This window comes from Lytechinus variegatus, chromosome 14, assembly GCF_018143015.1.
Source record: "Lytechinus variegatus isolate NC3 chromosome 14, Lvar_3.0, whole genome shotgun sequence".
Lineage (NCBI taxonomy): Eukaryota > Metazoa > Echinodermata > Echinoidea > Temnopleuroida > Toxopneustidae > Lytechinus > Lytechinus variegatus.
In genome coordinates, this window is record NC_054753.1 from 30,651,543 (window position 1) to 30,664,904 (window position 13,362).

At 42.5% G+C, this 13,362-nt stretch overlaps 1 protein-coding gene across 1 annotated transcript; it reads left to right on the forward strand.

The window, feature by feature from the left end:
• The first annotated feature begins 4,314 nt into the window (after positions 1–4,314).
• Positions 4,315–6,889, forward strand: LOC121428069. Its single transcript, XM_041624645.1, has one exon. It carries the CDS (start codon positions 4,706–4,708, stop codon positions 6,887–6,889), a length of 2,184 nt encoding a protein of 727 aa, XP_041480579.1. The 5' UTR covers positions 4,315–4,705.
• Positions 6,890–13,362: the final 6,473 nt, after the last annotated feature.

The following is a 13,362-nucleotide window of genomic DNA, read 5'->3' on the forward strand; positions in this document are numbered from 1 at the left end:
GATTGGTTGTTAAACACTGTTACTAAGGTTGTTACCATAACTTTCATGTAACTGGGCCTATGTGTTTGCATAATTGTTAGGAGACACTGTAATTTGTTTTATACTGAGTACTTGAATCGATCCACACCATCTATATCCTGTCTTTGTATGATGGAGATAATAAAATAGAAACCAATTTGTTATAGTTGGTTTTGAACAGGCAGGTGAAGCACCTAAATGGGATTAGTCTGCAAAATCAGACCTTGATTGACCATGCAATCAATGAGTGGGTCTCAAATGAAGACTAGTTCAAGTTTCAAATAGAATCATAACACATGCCAATTCAGTCCTTTGATGACTTAAAACTAAGACCACTTTCATAGTACTTTTCAATAAATGTTTCAAGTTAGTATTATATCACATTTCGCAGTGGTTAGTTGGATGATTTAGGGAAATTTGGTGTGAAAGGGCATTTTGAGTGAATCTATGTGGGACAGTCAGGCTATCCAGATTAGAAAATATACACCCCCCCCCCAAAAAAAAAGGGAGAAAGAGAAAAAGAAATGAAAATGGGTCATTTTGTGTCCCCATGCCCCCACCCTCTACCCTGTGAGTGATTAAAGAGGAATAAAGATGACAAACATTTAAATGAAATCATGAATATCTTTCAAAATGCAAAATACATGGATAATGATAGTAATTGGCATCGATATAGCGCTTTATCAATCTACGATTGTTCAAAGCGCTTCACAATTATTATTACTGGTCACTGGATTCATAGCATTCCAAGCAGCCTGTTAGGCGCAAACTTGCTAAACCAACCACAATGACGGCTGTTTCCTACCAGTACCCAATTAGCGCCTGGGTGAGAGTGGCAAAGTGTGGATTGATGCCTTACCAGAGGACGCTAGGCCATGGTGGGATTCGAACACACAACCCTATGATTACAAGGCGAGAGTCAGAACCGCTACACCACTGCGCTTCCTTTTACCTTGACACAATTCTTTGCCAATAGTTGGTTCATTGAACTTCTAAGGTTTCAACCAAGCATTTCCTTTCTTGCTGTAAAAGAAAAGGCAACATGAACTTCAAAAGGATAATAAAAGGAACATTTTGCTTTGGTTTCGATCCTCCCTGAGTGACTCACATTTTGTCGTGATTCATAAAATTTGCAGGCGAGAAGTGATGAATTACCTATACAAGAGGCTGATGTTACAGGATTCAGAGAAGTTCCAACGGGTGATGTTTTGGGTTGAAACTGGAAGTATTATGTAACTTCTCATCTTATTGATAGATTGGCAAGACAATATCCATTAATACAGTATCATGAAGTATTAGAAAAATGACAGAAATTTTTTTTTGAGTAGAGTTATGTTGTTGGAGTCCAAAATTTCAAACTTGAATCGATATCATCTTCAGGAATTAAGTTTGTACAAGAAAACATATGTATATAAGAAACTCAATTAATATGCAACAATGGTACAACGATTCTAAATATATTAAAGGTAAGAAGCCTAACATCAAATGTGACTATAAGAAGGCTACACATTATAAAACACCAATTTAGCTGAAAATAGTACTTTAAAATATTATTACAAATGTTCAAAAAAATAATTGTAGGGACTCATTTTAAATGGAAATTTTGAAAAATGAATTCATGTCTATGTTTTGTGGCAAACTTTATTATTCATGTCACCATGAACTTCTTTAATGATGTTGCTGTTGGTAATTAAACTGGTGCCAGGTTTTTCAGCTCTCTTGAAAACTTAGAAATATATAAATCTATATTCAGACACCTTGGACTGGTTAGATACAAATGTCATTTTTGTGATATTCATACATCACATTTCCAAAGCTTTATCCAAGATCTTCTTAGAGGATTAACAGCTGTAACCTTTAAGCCAAAAGGGTGTTCTCATTGGGAAGATAGAAGATTAGAATCTCGTTTTACAAACGCACTTGAATCCTATTCCCCCTATGGATCAGGCATCGCTTCTCTATACTGTGTAAGACTCTACTAATCTATTTAACTACCATCTGTCGGCACCAGCAATCAAATTAAATAATGGGTGTAGCTAGCTCGGCCTGTAACTCCCTACTCTCCTTGGTGACGGTTGCCATGGTAACCTGTAAACCATCTGATTTCCTGGCCCAGCTCAGCGAGGCACCTGCTGGAACATTTTCCTTTGGGAATTTGATTCTGGATTCAGAAGTGTGGGGATTCTTTTTGAAATGGTTGTAATGTGATAATTTGATTATTTTGTTTACTGTGTGTGGAGTGGTTTTGTAGTTCAAGGAAAACTGCCCCGTATCATCGGTCAGGGGCGGTCTTTAAAATATGATTAAGGGGCGATGTGAGCGATACGAAAGGAAAGATTGCTTGGTCATAGTATCCATTCTTCAACCCTGGGGAATTAAAGAGTAAATGTCGTCAAGTTGAAGGAGTACTGTCACTATTGGTTTATGAAAGGTCATCCACTGTTGATCTTGGAGACGACTTCCGTTTTTTGAACGCTACTTTGTTGAATTCTACTCTTGTACTGAATACAAGTTGAATAATTTCTTTCATTCCTAGTTGAAAATTAGCAATATAACTTTCAAGCCTCAGAGGGCTACACTCTTAATTTCAAGGATTTAATTAAACCCAGAGTGGTTGTGAATAGTGAAAAGTTGAATATTTGTTTTAGATTAGTAGCTTAAGCATAAAGATTTGAATGGCTTCATAGAATTGTAAAATATCTGATTCTATGAATACATCCTTTATTACACAATTTTCACTTCCGGTAATTAAATGCATTAAATACGACATGAATTTTAAACTAGTATTAGGAGAAAAATAAAAAGAGATACTTAAATAGATTGCTCATATATTGTGACAAGTTTCTATGAATTCATGTGGCATTAATCATTTCATATTAATAGTGTTACATGAGACACTTTAAAAATATCAGTGAAAGTATTGCTTAGAATAAATAGTCATACACTGTCATGTATTTCTATGAAGTCCTGCTGCCTTTTAGTGGGCCAAATATGAAGTAACATGAATACAGCGCTTTGTTACCAAAAGGAAAAGGCACTATATCAAATGACCATTGAATTGGGTTAAGCATTTCACATTAAAGACATTGACGATAAGACGCGTGTTCATTTAATCTATCAATGAACGTTAATTGGCATGCAATTTGATACATCAATGAAGCTGTTCCTATTAAGCCTGACAGATGCCATGTACATTTCAAGGGTTACTGCATCCTTGCTCTTTTTAAAGAGATTATTCCATCTTTTTGAAACCCTGTGATGATTAATAGATGTTAAATTTGGCAAACCTGCTCTTATCCAATCATATCCCACCATATTGCAACACTCTATGAATAATCTACTCAAATTTGAATATTGATCAGAGAGGCCGTGAATAGAAATGAAAAATTGATATTTTTGTCAAATTGAAAAATGTCTTGCAAAATCTAATCTAATCATTCTTTAATAGGAATTTTATTGAGCATCTTATGGTACTAAATTTGATGACTAGTCATAGAAAAGGGGATCAGGGCAAGATCAGCTATACCCCCTCCTCTCCACCTTGATCTGGCCCTTGCTTGGCAGATATCAGGCTGTAATAGCTCTTTAAATTCTTCCCATTTGAACAAATGGTGTCATTACTCATTCTATAAATCCCTCTGGCATTGTGAATTAATCTTTGCAATGTGATCCGGTCATCATGAATGTTTTACCATTGACAGTTTTAAGACAACAGGGATGAGCATCATGTATCATTCGCTGAGAGCAAGAAGGTCATTAATTCTAGTCAATTCAAGAGAGAGATACTACCTCCTTGCTCTCATCGGTTGGTATATAATTTCCTCACCTTCTTGTGTGACAAATACTTAAGGTAATAGTCATTTATAATATATCTTTTTTTTCTCTCTCTCCTTTTCCTCATTCCTTCCTTATATCTCTGCTACCTCCCCATCTTCCTGCATGTATTGCCCTCCTGTCTTTCTTTGGGTGAATCTTCTCTTCCATCTCTTCCTTTTCTCTAACCCCTCGGGCTCTCCTCTTCTCCATACTCATGTTTCTTTGCCCCCTCTCATTCTCCCCTGCTTTTTTCCCTTTATATTTCTACCCTTTTTTCCACTCTCTATTTCTCTATCTCTCTCTTTTACTATTTTTCTTTCCATCTTCATCTTGTCCACATTCCTTCTCTTTCTCCCTGTCTTTCTATTTCCCTCCCATCTATCTTCACATGAATTATTCCTCTATTTTCTTCTTCCTCTCTCTCTCTCTGTCTCTGTCTTCCTCCCTCTCTTTGTTTCTCTTATTCTCAAACTTCTCCCCCCCCCCTTCTCTGTTTTCCCTACCTCTGTATCCCTTACTACAGATTGCTCAGCCGTGAGGACCATATTGTGCATGAATAGACGATGATTGAGGCTGTATTGTCCTTCCTTCAGTCATGAATAAAACATCTGTGATGAGCGTGAAGAGTTTTATGCTGTCCTTGTCAAGGTCCAGCCAAGAAAGGGGGGGAAACCAAACCAAGATGAACTGCAGATTCTGATTTCAAGAGCAGGCGTGTTTATCCTCCGGTTTGAAATCTTCAGAAATGATCTGCTGGTGTTTGTCTTCCACTCCTCCTCAACTTCAAATTAGTTGATGAGTAATTACAAGAGGCTTGGATCTTAATCATCGCAAGGGATTGTTACCAGGGACATAGCAACGCTTGGTAACCATGGAGGAACTTGAGAGAGAAGATAGCAAAGAGAAAATGATGATTCCAAATGGGAGACATATTAATGAAGGAGATGGAGCAGGAAGCAAAGAAACTAAAATAAATGAGAATAAGTTTGGTAATCATGGTGAGGGTAAGGTTGGAGAGTCGCTGTCATTGAGTAAAGCTGTTTTGGAACCTAAGCAACGCCCTCGCTTGATGAGCTTTGAGGAGGCGGTTGCCGGGGAAACCATGGCACGCTGCCTGGCAGATTTAACGCATCGCAACAAGCACCAAGCAATTATTAACAGAGGCCATCAGACACCTCAGCAGTATGGACGCTCGTTCAGTTACACCAGCAATGCTTCGCGATTCAGTAATGCTCATCTTCAACAACGAGGGCGTCCTAGCGCACCAAACCTCGGGTCCGGACGGAGGATGCTGACTCTTACTCCTACATTAGAACGCTCAAGCAATTCTCAGGAGTTTGTGCAAGAAAAGAGAATATTCCGTCAGATTAGCGAGCCAGCGATGCTTTCATGTTTTGTAGATGATAATGGTACTCAGAATCTCAATCGCAGTCGTAGCAATAATACCGGATTTACCACTGACGTCCAGAACGCTGCAGTTGGTGGAAGCTGTAATGCTATTAATCGGCAAAGGCATTCAAGCCCTCACCCAAATAGAAGACTTGCCTCATCACGTTGTATGTCATACAGTGAGCAAGTAAACTCTATAAATGACAACGTGCATGGCACAAATAGTCTGAACCATGCGCAATCAGAACCAAAGCTAGGGGACCCACCCCGATTGATCGTCGTTGATATACCGCTGGAATCGGAAGAGTCGGGTTCAACGCGAAGAGCGATGCAGGGTGATAATTCCAACCTGACTGAAATGAATCTCACAACACCAGATGGTATGGCCCTTAATGAGAACTGCTCTCAGTTAATTGCAGGAACAGACTTGAAGGTCAGGAGGGGGCACACCATCCATGTCAACTCATCAACTAACAATCCTGAAATAGAAGATATCTGGACCAGGCGCGAGGATTTCGTTCCCCCAAACGGCGCTATTCCAAGCAAAGTACTAGATTCTCATTCGCTGAAAACCAAGTGCAATTTGGAGAGGGGGAAAGTACAGGTGGCACAGCAGGGTGCCCTCACGCAAGAAGACCAACTGGATAATGCACCCCCAGGAGGGAGAATGGTATCATCTAGGGATAATTTGATTTGTACTACAGAGAGTGGAATGAATGGAATGTACCATGATGAAGAGGAGGGGGGTGAGATTGGGGTATTTGAGGCCATGGAGCATACAACTGATAGTGAGACATGCGATAGCTCTTCAGTGGATAGCAGAAATGATGTGATGAGCATAGAAAGAGCACCGTACACCATGCGTGGGACCAATGCTGAGTGCAGGAGTGCTCCTTTACTCCGAAAACAAGTCAGTTTTGATCTTTCCCTCACCTTCTTCGATGACGACATCGTCAATGGCCGTCCGGGTCAATCCCCGGACTCCGTTGGGAAGTCGTCCCCTTGGTTCAAGCGACTTCGCCGTCCTACGCGGACTCGCAGCGAGGGACGAGTTGACGCATGTTCCTTGGATGATGTTTTTGAAGAGCCGGAAGAGCCGCGACCAAAATCAGGCACGTTGCCTCGGAATATTGGATCTAGTCTATTCAAGGATGATACTGATATTGATGTTCCTCAAACGACATTCAACGGTGGGAAACCAAAATCTAGTACACTACCTGCCTCTTACCGTGCATTACCTCAAAACAAATCTAGCATCTTGCAGCCGGATTTCTTCATTCGCAAAAATGAAAAATACCCAAAGCCTCGTAAGAAGGACCATGGCAAAGTGAAAATACCAAAGCAACGTTCTCATTCAGAAATTAACCCATACAGCTGTGACAAAAGGGAGAAACGCTCCTCTGTTATTGCGGAGGAGGATGATATTAGCGCCCTCACAGCGCCAACCAGTAAGAAACCGTTTTCGGGATTGCGTCGGATGCTGTCACGGGAGTCGATACAGAACAAGCAAGGGAAAGTGTTGCGGAGAAGAAGCAAGAGTGAGTCATGTATGCTACTTCCTATGGGTAACTGTAAGGTGTGTGATTTAAAGGTTGAGAGAGGAGATGAGGTTGCCATGCCAACAGAAGACATCATTCATAAGAGATGCTTCAAATGTGCCAAGTAAGTCTCTTTTTTAACCTGTTGACTACTGAAAATTTCTGTTATTCCCATAGGTTTTGTAAGGGACCACCTGGTTCCAGTAAGAAATGGGTTAATGTCCACATGAAACTTTATTTTGTGACCTTCAAATCGTTTGCATTGTCCTCCTTTTAAGCCAATGTTCTTGACATCAAAGAGGGGGGAAAAATGAATAAAAAGAATTAAATATTTGTGTCTTTGTTTTCCTAATGAGACAATTAAAATAGCAAACTTGTTTTTTCTCTCTTCTAAGTCATATTCTCCACTTTAAAATAAACACTCTGGAAAGTTCCTAGTGAAAAATGTATTTAGCTCCCCCCCCCCCCAAAAAAAAAGTTCTTCTTTTGAATAACTTCTTAGGTACTTGAAATGATTTGTTTTGTCCATTGCAAGTTTTTAAAAAAATAATAATTACAAAAACCACCAAAAAAGGTTATTTTTAATGTCAATTTAATGAAATTTGGTAAATTGTGACTTGAGCCAGTAAATTTTTTACAGTTTTACGAATCGTCACAGCTTTCACTTCAAATTGAAACATTAAAGATGTGTCTCGTTATTTTCACCTAGGATCTCATGCTCATGCTACATATCGTATACTGCGTGTTACCAACTCTTTCATATCTCTTCAATTATGCAATCCCTACTCAATATCTCAATCACAAATTCATGTATGAATCTCTTTTGATGTTACAGGAATGTTACAATTATCAATCTATTTGGAGTTTCAGAAAACTTCTGTAGCTCCCTCTCTTGTTCAATGTAGGTTATTTGTGAATCATCTGTCTGCTTTATCAGAACATATTCTGTAGAATGGGAAATGAACGTGTTGGAATCTGATGTGACCATGTATCCTGCTATGTTTTCCATGAACAAAAACTGTTGGTTTGGAAAGGACGTCAAATGTCATGATTTGATTGTTTGCCGCTTCCATACAAACATTTGTTCATGAGGGAATGAGTTTCTTAAAGGGATTTTATTTTGATGTTGATCACTTTCATTGAAGTAACAGAAATGTGTTGTACTAAGGATAGGACATAGAAAGCATATAATATTATTATTTTTTTTTTTTTTTTATTTGTATGTTCTCATTTACATCGTCACTGTACATCGAACAAAAATAAAAAATCAACATCATGATATACATTAGAATTCAACATAAAAAAACATTTTATAAATATAGCAAGAAAGAATTTTAAATACATGTTCAATAGTAAGCAAACATAATGCCTAAATTGACTATTCAATTTTTGTTTTGCATTTTTTCCAAAAAATACTTCTTTTTATATTTGCTCTCCATTTTATTTCTTCTATGAATATTTCAAATATGTCTTTAAAATTTGATTTTCTTTTTTGTTGAAAAATTGTATAAGAAGCATATAATATTATATTATGACTTCATTATGAATATATATATGATTCAGTGCTCCTTGACACCTTACCTTACCACAATTACTGGAAGAATGCTGAATGAGCAGTTCATCTTCCAGGTCTACTAATTTTGTCAGTTTCCTTCATGCTTCAATAAGTTTAAGGAGGCAGTTGGGCAAGTTGATGGAAATTGACTTCTTATATATAATCAAGAGTAGTGGGAACCATAATGCCTAAAGGTTTGTGATTAAAAAAAGGGTTAGCAATGCGCATTTTGCTTAGTAGACCGACTAGGAACCAATCAGAATTCTTTAAAATTAATGATTTACTTCAATAACTCCATACATCTACTTGATTTGCTAGTTCAGCCCTCTGGACTGCCATACCCGAATAGAACTCCCAAGGATTTAAAAAGCGCGAGCGCGCCCTCTCCTGTTCAGGCTTACTACCCATGATCACCGCGCAATTAGCGTCCATCTTCCTCTTTTGCTTTCGGCAAGCCACCTGTCAAGACGTGCTCAGATAAGTCTCCTAAGAGCTCAAATCTTTTTGAGCTTTGGTATATTATTTTCGCTTATCTGTGGTGCATTCTCCCTTTTAATTTCAATCTTTCCATTTGTGTGTAAGATTGTGTTCAGAATTTACACTTGGCGTGACTTTTTAGACGTGTTTTTGGTGACACTTAAATTGTTTTTCTAACGTTTGAGTTCTCGTCGCGCCGCATCGCTAGCGCGTTCGCGAGGCACCGGGCTTGGCCTGCCTACGTGGCAGCAAGCCTTCACCACCTGTCATGGTTATTGTTCTTCACGTTCAAAGCATGGTGGCTTTTGGTGCCGTTTTTGAATTAATTTCTAGACAGCCTCTACACTTTGTTGTCGAGGGTGTTATTGTTATTTCTTTTTGCAGGTTGGGATCTTCAACTCTGTTCCTTCCTTGCTTTCTGGAATTGATTTATTAAGATTTTCGATTGATTATTGATTGATTAATTCTTCAATTCTCTTTCCTTTCTGTTCTGAATAAATTTCTTAATTGATATTTTATTCACAGGCGGATCTTAAAGCTCAATTCCTTTTTCCTTTTGTTCTGAATAAATTTCTTGATTGATATTTTATTCACAGGCGGATCTTAAAGCTCAATTCCTTTTCCTTCTGTTCTGAATAAATTTCTTGATTGATATTTTATTCACAGGCGCATCCTAAAGCTCAATTCCTTTTCCTTTCTGTTCTGAATAAAATTCTTGATTAATATTTTATTCACAGACGCTTCGGGGATTGTTTAATTCGGCTTACGCAATTATACCTGATGATTGTTCGGTTATTCAATCAAAAAAAAAAAAAAAAAAAAAAAAAAAAAAAAAATTTTGTTCTTTACAGGTGGGGTCTCCTTCCTGTTAGAAATTTTTTTGACCTGTCCCGGAATTGTTTTCTTCGTTCAATTCCCTCTTCCCTCCTAGTCTTATATATTTTTTTATTTCGACAGGCGGGCTCTACGATTCCCTTTGAGGATTTACTGTGTCGTTCTTCCTCTTGGAATCGTTACTAGAGACGTTCCTCCTTCCTCCTGTTCTGAATTTCTTTACCTTTCCACAGGAGGTTACTTTTTTTTTCCTCTTGGAAATTATCGTAAAATTTCTCTTATCTGGAATTATTTGTCTCTCAATCCCTTTTCTTCCTGCTCTGAAATGCTTGTTTTTGTGTTTCTTCGCAGGTGGAAACTTCGTTCTCTTCTGAACTTGCATTCATTTTTGAATTTTTGTTTCGAATTTTTCCTTCGGGCACAAAAAAGAGAATATAGTAGGGGAACCTTGTAGGAGTTTCTTTTTTCAAAGTCTCCGACCTCCTTTTTATTTTCTTACAGGCAGATACCTAAACTATTCTTAGGTTCTTCTTCCTCCCTACCCCTCCCCTCTTGTTTTGTTCTGTTTGCTCAAACAAACTCCTTTTAGGAGGAGGGAAAGACCACTCCGGTCTCCACTTTTAATCTAAGCGAGATCTTTGTAAAAAAAAAAAAAAGAAAAAGAAAAATTCTTGTTTTTCCTTTTTCAGGGTAGAGAGAGGTATCTTTGAATGGGACTAACACAGCCCCAGAGGACCTGGTGCCCTCCACGGGGACCGTCCCGATTGCAAGTTACAGAAGTCGGCCGCCTCCAGGCGAGCAGGAGGGACGCCGCGGTGAGCGCCCAGCGGCGGTGAGTATGAGGGTGCGTCGATCAGCATTCCGAATTTGCGGTCGGATGCTAAGAGAAGGAAGGCCGAGACTGTGGTGCCACGGTCTCGGACAAAGGAAAAAGTGGTAGCCAAGGCTTCCAAGCCTAAACTAGGTCCTGCCGCCGCAGCACCCATAGGGCTATGCGACCCACCGGCTACCGGGTCACCAGAAGTCCGGAGGGAGAGTGCGGTTCTCTCCCCCCGGCACAGGTCAGGATCTCTGCCGTATAAGTCGTCCTCCGTTGACAGCATCGGGAGAGATCGCCCAGCCCCTGACCGCGAGAGGCGTCACACAGACTGTAACCACAATCTGATCGTGACCACAATCTGACCCCGTCAGATTCGGGTGAAGTTTCGTTGTTGGCGGCCGCCCTGCCAGGGGCGGCAAATCGTAAGAGATCACCCGTGCCTCTTGTGCCTTCTTCTGCTCCGGCCACGCCGGCGGAGCCCGCAAAATAAGAAGAAGAAGAGGTCGAAGGAGAGGTCGGCCAGCCCTGTTGCCATGGGCATTCCTCCTTCAGACCCTCTTATCGGTGGCCAGATGTTACAGTCATACATGTTATGCTGCTATATTCTGCTACCGCGAGAGGCGTCACACATCGGGCTGTGACCACAATCTGACCCCGTCAGATTCGGGTGAAGTTTCATTGTCGGCGGCCGCCCTGCCAGGGGCGGCAAATCGTAAGAAATCACCCGTGCCTCTCATGCCTTCTTCTGCCCCGGCCACGCCGGCGGAGCCCGCAGAAAGAGAAGAAGAAGAAGAGGTCGAAGGAGAGGTTGGCCAGCCCTGCTGCCATGGGCGTTCCTCCTTCAGACCCTTGTGTCGGTGGTCAGATGTTACAGCTATTCATGCTGCTACATTCTGCTACCGCGAGAGGCGTCACACATCAGACTGTGACCACAATCTGACCCCGTCAGATTTGGGTGAAGTTTCGTTGTTGACGGCCGCCCTGCCAGGGGCGGCAAATCGTAAGAAATCACCCGTGCCTCTTGTGCCTTCTTCTGCCCTGGCCACACCGGCGGAGGCCGCGAAGAAGAAGAGGTCGAAGGTGAGGTCGGCCAGCCCTGTTGCCATGGGCGTCCCTCCTTCAGACCCTTGTGTCGGTGGTCAGATGTTACAGCTATTCATGCTGCTACATTCTGCTTTCGAGTAGTGCGGGTTCACCCCACCCTCGACGTCTACTCACCCCGCTGATGCCCCTGAGCATCAAGCGAGACAATTGGGCAATAACCACCAGACACCCGGGAAATCCTTGAGCGATTGTGTTAAATCGCCAGCCAGTGCACCGACTAACCGGGTGCCCCAAGATCGCGTGTGCTCTCCAGCATTTTCGTCGATCTCAGAGCACGTGCCCCAGCCGACACGCGGGGCCACCCCGGCGCTTACTGGACAACCCCCCGGTTCAGTCCATAGAGCGAGACTCCCTTTACGAGGACAACCCCTATCCCGCGGTCGACTTTTCAGTAAGCGCTCAGGCGCTGCTTGACAAGTATCTACCTCACATCTACCCTCCGAGCGGGGGTATTGATGAAGCAAGGGAGTCCATATTTTCTCGCCCCGCCTCTTCAGGCGCTCCGAGCTCAATCGGCCGAATTGGGGGTCTCGGAGAGTGACGGGGTCGCTCTAGACGAGGCGGCTCCTACGACGAGGAAGCCGCCAGCTCCGTGGGTGTAAACCACCCCCGCTCTGCTGCTGCCCGGAAGCGCCAGGCTCCGGCGCCGCCGTCTCGAAATTTTCAAGCCTCTCGAGGCTAGCGAGAAGGCAGAGGCAGGGGGGGGGGGCGATTATTATGCAGGTACTCCCGAATTCGCCCTCTACGTCAAGCTCACATACGGCGACGACTCCTTCAGCGGTAACTCTCTCCATTCTTCCCCCTAAGCGGGCCCGTAGATTGGAGGTATGAATCTCTTACATACCGCATGCCGCACTTCTCTCGTGAGAATGTTTGGCTGCTTTGAGAGGACAACCTATCACGTCCGCGGACCATCCGCCCAGGCGACGGGACCGTCGCTTTTCTGGCCTGAACCTCACTTTCTATTCGAAAGTAAGGGTGCCCTGTCTTACTTAGCTCCTACCCTTGCAACGCCAGAGTCAGGGCTAGTACAGACACCCGTTCTCCAGCGATCGCCGCTGAAGAGAGGGCGACTCTGATATGAGCACCATCACCGCTCAGCGGTATGTCTCACTATCTCATAGCTCTCCGAGCTTATGAGTATGTATATCGGATCTGAATGTCACGGCGATTAAAAGTTCTCCTGTGCTTAATAATCGCTATGCCTTCACCACCCGGTGCATTATGGTTATGTTAACCTATTTGTCTCGTATTCGGGCGGCTCGTACGAACCCTGCCCGAGCTGCCATCACCGGTCGTCCCCCCGGACACCGCCGGCAGCACCCGCACCGAATACGTGGAAGGAATCAGCTTTTCATATGCTAGATATCCCTCCTGTTGACATTCACAGCTGTTCCCCGAGTCTTTCCCGGTTGGGTAAACATCATCTCGGAGGAAAGTAACCGCCGTACATCTCATGAGATTGTTGGCTATGTACGCGCGTTCAAACTTGTTTAAAGCCCCAGGATTCTCTGTCGGCATTCTATGCCTACTTTCTGGGCACACCCACCGTACCGGGTCGGCGAGTTCACACCAAACTGTACACCGCCAGACCATCGGTCGAGCTCTAACTGTCTATCTTATAGACTGCCCTCTATGTGGGTCAATCTTGCGGGCGTCTCCGCCGCTCCCTCCTTGTGCGGAGTGGTCTACGGTGGATGTCTTTACCGTGCCCGTTAGTCGAATCGGCTTCTTTCTTAGAAATTTTTTCACGGCACACTCGAGTCGCCCCGCATGCTGCTTTCATCCTCCTTCCATGCAAGGCATGTGGC

What these genes read in the sequence shown, in the direction of transcription:
- LOC121428069 (XM_041624645.1), top strand. Translation starts at nt 4,706, where the DNA reads ATGGAGGAACTTGAGAGAGAAGATAGCAAAGAGAAAATGATGATTCCA.